Source organism: Trachemys scripta, chromosome 1, assembly GCF_013100865.1.
Source record: "Trachemys scripta elegans isolate TJP31775 chromosome 1, CAS_Tse_1.0, whole genome shotgun sequence".
Classification (NCBI taxonomy): domain Eukaryota; kingdom Metazoa; phylum Chordata; order Testudines; family Emydidae; genus Trachemys; species Trachemys scripta.
In genome coordinates this window covers 293,776,954-293,787,765 of record NC_048298.1, presented here as the reverse complement: position 1 = coordinate 293,787,765, position 10,812 = coordinate 293,776,954, and the positions used below count along the sequence as shown (strand labels likewise).

The window sequence follows — 10,812 nt, the reverse complement described above, 5'->3', positions numbered from 1 at the left end:
GGAGAGGCTCCGCTGCTTTTCCCGCGGCTTCCCTCTAAGCAACCTGTTGCAAGGAGGGGTGTTTCTGTGCTGTCGCCACTTGGATGATTGGCAAGCCTTGCTGGCCAATCCCCGCCGCCGACAGCGCTCCCTCGAGTGCTTATTGGACAGCGTCGGGTAAATTGGGAGGGGGGGCAAGGCGAGGTTTCGCAGCGTTCCCCTGTTCGCGGCGGGCTAGGGGGCGAGTTTATAACGCAGCCTACTCGCCGGGCTGCGGAGCGCGGTGCAGCGGCTCGGGCCCGGGGGCTGCCGGGCGGAGGGGAAGCGGCTGCAGGCAGGGGAAGGGGGCTTGGCTGCGCCGCGGGGGCCCTGCGCGTGCTGAGACGGGACTCGCTTGGCTTGTGCTCGGCAGACGGAGACCATGCAGGGCAGCCCCGCCGCACGGACTCTGCTGCCCGCGCTGCTGCTGCTGCTGGCTGGCAGGGGCGGCGGGGTCCGGGCGCAGCAGCCGCTCCCGCCGGGCAGCCCCGCATTCTCCTACCCCTCGGTGCTGGGACCCCAAGAAGACGCCTCCATCGTGGTGGCGAACCGAGGGCTGCGCGTCCCCTTCGGCCGCTCTGTCTGGCTGGACCCGCTGAGCGACCTGGTGCTGCAGGTGCAGCCGGGGGACCGCTGCCACCTGCGCGTCTTGGACGACGACCCACTGTGGCTGCGCCCGGGCCGCCTAATCCCGCAGCGCTTCCCTTGCGACTTCGCCCCCGGGGAGGTGACGTACTGGCACCTGGGCTCCCGCAGCCCGTCCCGGGACCGGGTCCGCCTACAGCTGCGCTACGACTCGCCCAGCCGCGCCGTGGTGCTGCCCCTGGCGCTGGAGGTGGAGGTGCTCTTCGCCCAGCTGGAGGTCGTCACCCGCAACCTGCCCCTCACCGTGGAGAGCCTGCTGGGCACCAGCAACGCGTTGGACGGCCGCAGCCTGGAGTTCGCCTTCCAGCCGGGCAGCCAGCGCTGCAGGGTGGGCGCCCTGCCGGGGCTGGGCGGGCTGCCCCGCTACGGGGAGCTCCTCGGTCAGCCGGCTGCCCCGTGGCATCCGTCGGCGGCCGGCGCCCCCTCGCCTTCGGTCTGGTGGGAGTGCGAGGAGTTCCTGCGGCTGGGGCTGCGCTACCGGCACTCGGCGGCCGGCCGCTCCCCGAACCGAGACTCGCTGCCCCTGGTGGTGGAGCTGCGGGAGGCGGCGGGCGCTGGCGCGTTGCTGAAGCGGGAGCATTTCCAGGTGCTGGTGCGGATCCGGGCTGGCGCCGAGAACACGCCGCCCCGACCCAGCTTCCTGGCCATGCTGATGATGGAGGTGGACCAGTTCGTGCTCACCGCCCTCACCCCTGACATGCTGGCAGCCGAGGACGCCGAGTCCTCCCCGGACCTGCTGCTCTTCAACATCACCTCCCCCTTTGGGCCAGGCCAGGGCCATGTGGTCAGCACCGACGACCGCAGCCTGCCCATCGCCTACTTCAGCCAGCGGGACGTGCGGGAGCTGAGGGTCGCCTACCAGCCGCCTGCAGAGGACTCGGCCAGGGAGCGGCTCTTCGAGCTGGAGCTGGAGGTGCTGGATCCCGAGGGCGCTGCCTCTGAGCCCTTCGCCTTCATGATCGTGGTGAAGCCCATGAACACGCTGGCACCCGTGGTCACCCGCAACACAGGCCTGGTGCTCTATGAGGGGCAGTCGCGGCCGCTCTCCAGCCCGGGCCCCAGCCTGCTCATCAGTGATGAGGATGACCTGGAGCAGGTGCGGATCAGTGTGCTGGCAGGGCTGCGGCACGGGCACCTGGCCCTGCTGGAGGAGCCCCAGGCCGGGGAGCCCCAGGTCCGCAAGCACTTCACGGTGGCCGAGCTGGCGGCTGGCCGTATCATTTACCAGCACGACGGCAGCGAATCCCCCCTCAATGACAACCTGGTGCTGCGGCTGGAGGATGGTGGTGCCCGGCACCATGTCGAGTTTCTCTTCCCCATCACCCTGGTGCCCACCGATGACCAGCCACCCCTGCTCAACGCCAACACGGGGCTGTCTTTGGCCGAGGGTGACGTAGCCCCCATCCCTGCCCGTGCCCTCAGCGCCACCGACATCGACTCCGACGACGCTATGCTGCGCTTCGTGCTGGAGTCTGGCCCTGCTGCAGGGCAGCTGCTGCTCCGTCAGGCCCAGCCATCCCTGGGCTGGGATGGTGAGAATGGGGGCTCCCCCTGGAGGAGGGTGCTGGGCTTGCCTGGGGACCCACCAATGTACGAGAGGCTGGTGAGTGAATGGCTGCAGCAGGACATCGTGGAAGGGAGGCTCTTCTACAGGCACCTCGGGCCCCACAGCCCTGGCCCTAAGGTGGTGCTGGACCAGTTTGTCTTTAGGGTCCAGGATGACAACGACCCGCCCAACCGCTCTGGGCCCCAGAGCTTTATGGTCCGGGTGCACCCAGTGGACCGCCTGGCCCCGGTGCTTCATGGTGGCAGCAGCCTGCGTCTGGTGGTGGCTGAGCAGCAGGTGACCCCACTGCGGAGGAAGCACCTGCGCTACACAGATCAGGACTCTGGGGACCGGGAGATCCACTACACGATCACCCAGCCCCCCACTGACACAGACTCCAACCACCCTGGGGGGGCCAAGGGCACCCGCCTGGGATCCCTGGTGTTGACCGATGACCACTCAGTGGAGGTGATGCACTTCAGCCAGGCCCAGATCAACCACCACAAGATCTCCTACCGGCCCCCACAGCAGGAGCTGGGAGTGGCTCCCCGCCTGGCCCAGTTCCAGTACCGGGTGGAGGATGCAGCTGGTAATGCTGCCCAAGGCACCTTCACCATTTACCTGCAGCCCATAGACAACCAGCCCCCTGAGATCACCAACAGCGGCTTCACTGTGCATGAGGGGGCCAGGCATGTGCTGGGCCTGGCTGAGCTGGATGCTAGCGACACTGACACTGAGCCCACTCACCTCCAGTTCACCCTGACCCAGGGTCCCCAGCATGGACAGTTGCAGCTCTCTGGGCATAGTCTGGCCATGGGAGCAGCCTTTGGCTTGGAGGACATTAAACATGGTAGGGTGGTCTATGTGCACAGTGGTACTGAGTCTCACAGTGATGCCTGCAGCCTGGATGTGAGTGATGGGGTCCATGTGGTGCCCATCACACTGAAGGTGACTGTGCACCCTGTGGATGATGAGGTGCCCACCTTACGGCTGCCCCCAGGGACACTTGGCTCCTACTTGGACGTGCTGGAGAATGGTGCTGCTGAGATCACCACTAACGTCATCCAGGGCACGGATGAGGATACAGATGATCTGATGCTGACTTTCATTGTGGAGGACCCTCCCCAACATGGGGACATCCTGGTCCAGGGAGTGCCTGCAGAGAGGTTTTCCCAGAGAGACCTGCTGGATGGGGCTGTGGTATATGCTCACACGGGTGGTGAAATAGGGCTGCTGCCCAAAGAAGATACCTTTAACCTCACTTTGTCTGACCTGTCTGAAGAGTGGAGCATTGGGGGCAATGTTGTTCGTGGAGTTTCAGTGCTGGTGACAATCCTTCCTGTTGACAGTCAAGCCCCTGAGGTTTTTGTGGGGGAACACTTAATGGTAGTGGAGGGTGACAAAAGGGTCATTACACATGCCCACTTAAGGACTGAAGATGTGGATACACCTAGTGATGATATTCTGTGCACCATAGTTGCACAGCCAACCTCCGGTTATGTAGAGAACATCTCTCCAGCCCTAGGATCTGAAAAATCCAGAGCAGGTACAGCTATAAGTGCCTTTACTTTGAAAGACGTCAGGCAAGGGCACATTTATTACGTTCAAAGCATCCATAAGGGTGTGGAGCCTGTTGAAGACAGGTTCACTTTCCGCTGCTCTGATGGCATTAACTTTTCTGAAAGGCACTTCTTCCCCATTGTCATTATCCCAACCAATGACGAAGAACCTGAAATCTTTATGCGAGAGTTTGTAGTGATGGAAGGAATGAGCCTGGTTATCGATACTCCCATCCTCAATGCAGCAGATGGGGACATCCCTGCTGATGAACTGACCTTCACTATCACTAAGTTTCCCACGCATGGCCACATTGTGAACCAGCTGATCAATGGGACAGTCTTGGTGGAGAGCTTCACCCTGGCTCAGATAACTGAGAGCTCCAGCATTATCTATGAACATGATGACTCTGAAACAAAGGAAGACAGCTTTGAGGTGAAACTCACAGATGGTAAACATGCTGTAGAGAAAACTGTGCTAATCATGGTTATTGCTGTAGATGATGAGACACCCAGAATGACCATCAATGATGGGCTGGAAGTTGAAATAGGGGAGACTAAAATCATCCACAACAGAATACTGAAGGCTACTGATCTAGATTCTGAAGACAAAACCTTGACTTACATTATAAGGTATGGTCCAGGACAAGGCCTCTTACAAAGAATAAAGCTTTCAGGTGGGGTTGAGAATATCACACTGGGAATGAACTTTACCCAAGATGAAGTGGACAGAAACTTAATTCAGTACATGCATTTTGGCCAAGAAGGTATGCGGGATCTTATCAAATTTGATGTGACAGATGGGATAAATCCTCTCATTGACCGATATTTTTATGTGACCATAGGTAGCATTGATATTGTCTTCCCAGATGTGATCAGCAAAGGGGTATCCTTGAAGGAAGGGGGAAAAGTTACACTTACCACTGATTTACTGAGCACCAGTGACTTGAATAGCCCAGATGAAAACTTGGTTTTCAGTATTACCCGGGCACCTGTTCGTGGCCATCTTGAATGTACGGATCAGTCTGGGGTGCCCATCAAAACCTTCACTCAGCTCCAGTTAGCAGGCAATAAAATCTACTACATTCACACTTCAGAAGATGAGGTGAAAATGGACAGCTTTGAGTTTGAAGTGACTGATGGTTATAACCCAGTATTTCGTACTTTCCGAATTTCCATTAGTGATGTGGATAATAAAAAGCCAGTGGTCACAATCCATAACCTGCTGGTGAGTGAAAGTGAAAATAAACTGATAACCCCCTTTGAACTGACAGTGGAAGACCAAGACACCCCTGATATGTTGCTTAAATTTATTATCACCCAAGTGCCAGTTCATGGTCAGCTCATGTTCAATAACACCAAGCCAGTTACATCCTTTACCAAACAAGATCTGAATGAAAATCTTATAAGCTACAAGCATGATGGCACAGAGTCAGCTGAAGACAGCTTCTCTTTCACTGTTACAGATGGGACACATACTGATTTCTATGTCTTCCCTGACACTGTGTTTGAAACAAGGAAACCCCAAACAATGAACATTCGGATAATGGCTGTGGACAATAGTGTACCCCAAATTGTAGTAAATAAGGGTGCCCCTTCTCTCCGTGTTTTGGCCACTGGCCACTTGGGTTTTATGATTACCAACAAAGTATTCAAAGTGGAAGACAGGGACAGCTTGCACGTTACCCTCAAGATCAGGATCACAGAGGCTCCTCACCATGGCTTCCTGATCCACCTGGGAAAAGGCAACCATAGTATCACTCAGTTCACACAAGGTATTTCCATGTCTGGTACTCTGTCTTTAGAGCATTGGAAACATGCATGCAGGAATGAAGCATACTTAATTCTGAAATAATTGATCCCAGAAAGAGCTTGTTTACAGCATTAAGGGCCTGATTCTTTTTTTTTTTTTTTTTTTTTTTTTAAATGTATATTTGTGGTAGTGTCCAGGCTTCAGCAGAGAACAGCTACAAACCAAATGAGAGAGACCGGGTGGGTGAGGTAATATCCCACGATATTAGAGAGGCAATGTAGGTGAGGTAATATTTTTTTGTTGGACCAACTTCTGTTCGTGAAAGCGACAGGCTTTCAAGCTACACAGCTGAAGAGCTCTGTGTAGCTCAAAAGCTTGTCTCTTTCACTAATAGACATTGGCTCAAAAAAAGATATTGCCTCACCTGCCTTGTCTCTCTAATATCGAGGGGCCAGCCCGGCTACAACAACACTGCAGACAAAAACAGAATAAGACAGTCCTTGCCCTGAAGATTTTACAATTTAATTCTGCATCCTGTATTCATGTTGAGTATCAGTTACTCAAGGGCTTAGTCTAGCTACTCAACATGAGTACAGGTTACAGGATTGGTCCATAAAACATTAGACACTCTCAACTTTTTTTTTTTTTTTTTTCAAATTGTTTTCCTTAGAAAATAATAATAGTTGACTGCTCCATTAGTAATTATCCTAGCATATTTAAGGTTCTTGTCATGTACTGCCTGGATGCACTTTACATAGTTTAAAATTATCCCTAAGCCCAGGGAGCAAATATCTCATGACTGCCTTACTGCCTTAATTGCACAAACTTTAAATCACAAAGTCTCTGTGGTAAAATAAGAGGTAATGTTAAATATTTTAAATTATGTTGATGCTTGCTACTTAATTTTTTTAAACTGTACTAGGTGGCATAGTTAGGATGGAAACCACATATGTTATATGCACTGAAATAAAGCCTTAAAACAAGGCTGTGTAATAACCTCCTTGAGTCAGAAAGGGTGTATTATCTATCCACTGGGGAGCTTTCAGTATTATGTTATTAATTAATAGCTGGCTGAGTAAAAGTGAAATGGTGCTTCATGGAGCCTTAGTTGTAGTGAGTTTGTTTGCTCGAGATGCAAATCCAGCGAACAGACCCCACAAACCTTACCACTGGCATTCAGTCAAAATATGTATCCCAAGAGTTGCAGTGATAGGCAAACCTTAAAAAAAAAAAAAAAAAAAAAAAAAAAAAAAAAGAAAAGCCCCAAATCATTGCAATATGGCAGGAAATTCAAGCTCCCTAAACTGTGGGAACCAACACAGCTGATGTATAAAGAAACATTCCTAATGATGTTGTGTTAGGACCTTTTGAAGTGGTGAGTATCAGGGAGAAGTACAGAGGAATAGGGAGTGTGCACTCCTGAGTGGAAATATTCGTTTTTAAGGGCCTTGTCTTACATTTGAAATAGACTGGGTCATGTGTATTCCTTGGAGCAAACCACAGTACAGCATTCCAGATAAGCAAAGAGGCTCATTTGTGAGAATACTGACAGCTTGTTACTGCCTGCCACTTGGTCGGCCCACCCACCTTGTTTAACAGATGTGCAGCCCTCTGGCTGCTACATTCTGCATAGCAGAAGAATGGACCATGTTGGAGGAAGAGATGGGATGTGTAAGAGGCCAAGCAGTGAAACTCTGCATGCTGTACTCAGCAACATGTAGAATCCTGGTGCCATATAAATGATTAATTACCTAATCCTAATTCAGACATTTGCAACTATTGGAGTTACTTCCCTCCACATTTCCCCGCAGTACACCCATACTACGGTGTGTCTGCACCTGGGCTTTTCTGCCAAAAATTTTCCACTGTTGCTATCAGCTGCTGTTTCCAACAGCAGTGCTGATGGTGGTAGTGCTAGTGTAGTTAAGGCTTCAATCAGGCACCAGTGTTTTTAAGTGTACTGTGACTGTCTCTGCTCAGAGCAGGTTTATATAACATATTTATTAAAATGCCAGTGGCCTCCAGCACCTTGTCTGCAGTAGTCTACCACTGGTAGTAGGAGAAGAAGAAGGAAAAAAAAAAAAGCCTAGGACAGACTAGGTCATTTAGGCATGTAGAACAGTCATAGCAAGGAGAAGCATGTGCTTCCAAGAGGAGGGAGGCAAACCTGGCAGGTACCTTCAGGTGAAGGAGTAAAGAACAGGGGAGCAGGATGTATCGGTTGGGGAAGGTAGCAGTTTTGGGGAGAAAAGGAGCAGTCCTCCACCAGGGCAGTGGAAGAAACTCTAGGCAGGGGAGGAACTCCTGGTTAGGGGCAGCAGTCTTGCAAAATTGGAAGGTCCTAGTCAAGGGCAAGTACAGCCCCCCCCCCCCCCAAGTGAAGAAGGGTGACATCAGCCCTGCTGGGAAGAGGGAAAGGGAAAAAGGCTCCACTTACAGGAAGCTGCAGGAGTATTAGTAGGGCAAACCTGGAGGTGGAAGCTGTGGATGAAAGATCATTTGCCCCAGATCCCCTCTTCACCATATCTCTTACTGGGTGTATGGAGAGGGTTATCAGTGCTGGGAGCTACAACTTCTTAGCTAGGCTTAGAAAGTTTAAGTTTCAGCAGGTAGTGAGAGAAGCTTACTCAGTCCTGTAGATTGAGGAGCCTGTACAGAATTCTGGGCCCAATTTGCTGAGGCCCTGCACCTTGTGTACCCATTACACTGGCCTGAAGCATGTAAAACATTACCAGATCCAGAATGGGTAGCCTTTTACACCCTGTTCACTCACTGGTATAAATGATTACACAACATGCAAGGCAACAGCCTTTCTTCTTGTTGGACCTTTCCCATCTTTGGGGACCACTGTGAGTACAGCCCCCCCCCTTTTTTTTTTGACTGTCAAGAGTCAATTTTGACAGTGGGAGTTTCCTGTTACTGACTCCATGAGTCTCCTACTGCCATCTATCTATTTCTTTTTGTATCTTACATCTTTTCCCTTTTTAAGGGCCCCATCCTGCAACATACAGAGAACCTCCTATGAGGAGCTGAATGCCCTCATCGTTCATGAATGTCACTGGGTGCTGATAAAGCTCAGCCTCTTACAGGAGGTATGCAGCAGTTGGAAGGCTCTGGTCCTAACCCCTCTCCCTTACTCTCCCCCCCCCCGCCCCCAAAGGGCCATTTTATTGCCATGAGTCCTAGCCTTAGAGCTTTAGCTACTGGATGGTGAACCAAGCATGGGGGAAGACACTTCTGCCCACATTGTTTTCCCATCCCTAAGATGGTGCCTCCATAACTGTATTAATGAACAGACTAATTTCATAGAAAGAGAGAACTCCTCTGATTTGAGATCCACTGTGCTTTAGCAGCAACTGCCCCAGTGGGGAAAAATGTTAGCCACACAATAACTTTTTGTTTACTGTTTGGGAAGGCCACTTTTTCCATAGCTGCTAATATTTTACCAAATACTGAAAAGAAAATCACCCAAATATGTCAGATAAACCACAAACTCCAATTGAAAATTCCAGAGCAGTAATTGGACATACCACATACTAGAGGAGTTTGCACTGACAGTTGATGATCCGGTTCAGGTTTTGTCCCTGCATTATATCTTCCTTTGCTCAGATACAGAATATGGGTTGGTTTGGGTTACTAATGGAAGTTAGATATTTTTTGTTAGGTTTACATTAGGTAGCATCTTGCTCACATGAGTAGACAGTGGACTTAATTGGGATACAGTGGGGTGCTGGTCCATGTCTGGGGCCCCTACGCACTAAAATAATACAAATATTAATTACTCGCATGGGTAAATTACAAGTTAGCAGAGTTGAGCCCCAGGGTAATAAGTTCCAAGATTTTGCAAGCATACAGGATTGCTTCTTGCTCTCGCTTCCTCCATATGCTTATAAATATTAATGTTGTATAAAGAAGAAAAAAGGACAGCAAGATAGAAGGATCAAATGTTCCCCAAACAGGCCCAACTATTAAGTAACATTTGAAAATGTATAATAAAACTATTTTCTATTACTCAAGTTGTTTCAACTTCAAAGCATTACATTCTGATGCTTTATTTATTTATTTTTTCTTTTCTCCATTTACTTTCACATAGCTTGCCTTAGGCTTGCAAGGATTTTAAAGGTGGAGAATGTACGACAACAAAAATCCCTCCCTAGCCAGTAATTTCAAACTCTCTCTTAGTTCTACTGAGGACAAAAATATTTACTAAGAAAATTGCTTATGCATAATCGCACAGCACTCATCTCTGCAAGTTAGGGCTGGAATTTGTTCATGGAAGATATTTATTAAGATTAGATAATTGACTATGAACAGGGGAACTCTATTAATGAACTGCCAAGTCTTTTCCATTAAGGAGAATAAAATGTATGTAGCTTTTAATTAGCTACTGTTTTTCAGTGTTTTGAACATGCATACTGCTATATAAGTGCTAAGTGTTATTTTGGGGCCTACTCAATCCAATTTGGTTAGCTTTGATTATGAAGGGCAAGAGTATGACCTGCAGCTCTATGAGTATGCCAGTGAGTGAAAGCAAAAGAAGCCCATTTTACAATTGTATACAAAAATAGGGCACAATCCTCTGGGACACATAGTATCCCAAAGGGGCCAGTGAGGAGGGCTGATCCGTTGCCTGGTCTCTAACTAATACACCTGCCAACGGATCTGGCCCTGTGCATGGGATTTAGTGAATGTGCTGCAATCAAGATTCTTCATCAAAATTCCTCCCTGAACTCCCCCTGGGGTGGGGTGGCTCCACACCTTCCCCTGTTGAGGCAAGTGCTTTGGAAGACATTCTCTCTCTCTCAAAAAAAATAAAATAAAAGTACATTATTGGGGAAAAAACTCATGATAGTCAAATGAGTTTGGCATAATTTTAACTGGGAAATCAAATTTCTAATCTTGTGTGGCTAACAGATTTATGTAATCCTGGCCAAAGACAAAGCTATAGGATTGCAGATCAGGCCACAATTCCAGTAATTGTTCAGCAATAGTTTAGCTGAGTTTGCAGTCACAAAGGACTGCATTACTGCTTGCAACTAAGAAAGTGCTAGTGTAATCAAATGAGCTATGGAAGGACAATGTAGGTTAGCTCAAATAACGCTAATATGTGTTTAACAAACACAAAGAAAGACATCCATATAGGATACTTTATCTAAATATAAAATTTTGGTAGATGTTATTGTTTTAGGAGCTGATCCTGCAAATCTTTACTTGAGTGCTTGGCTTTATGCATGTTAGTTCGATTGACTTTAATAGGACTACTTGTATGTGTAAAGTTAAGCACTTGTGTAAGT

General features: G+C 49.7%; 1 protein-coding gene across 4 annotated transcripts in view; it reads left to right on the top strand.

Annotated features, from left to right (window-relative positions):
* Window positions 1–205: 205 nt before the first annotated feature.
* Window positions 206–10,812, top strand: part of FREM2 (FRAS1 related extracellular matrix 2) — a 198,539-nt gene continuing 187,932 nt past the window's right edge. The window contains exon 1 of one of the 4 annotated variants that reach the window (XM_034758574.1): window positions 206–5,540. In XM_034758574.1, coding sequence (XP_034614465.1) covers window positions 401–5,540 — 5,140 coding nt within the window. In that variant the 5' untranslated portion in view covers window positions 206–400. The remainder of the gene's footprint in view (window positions 5,541–10,812) is intronic. The other 3 variants (XM_034758573.1, XR_004644122.1, XM_034758572.1) reach the window with 3 other exon arrangements.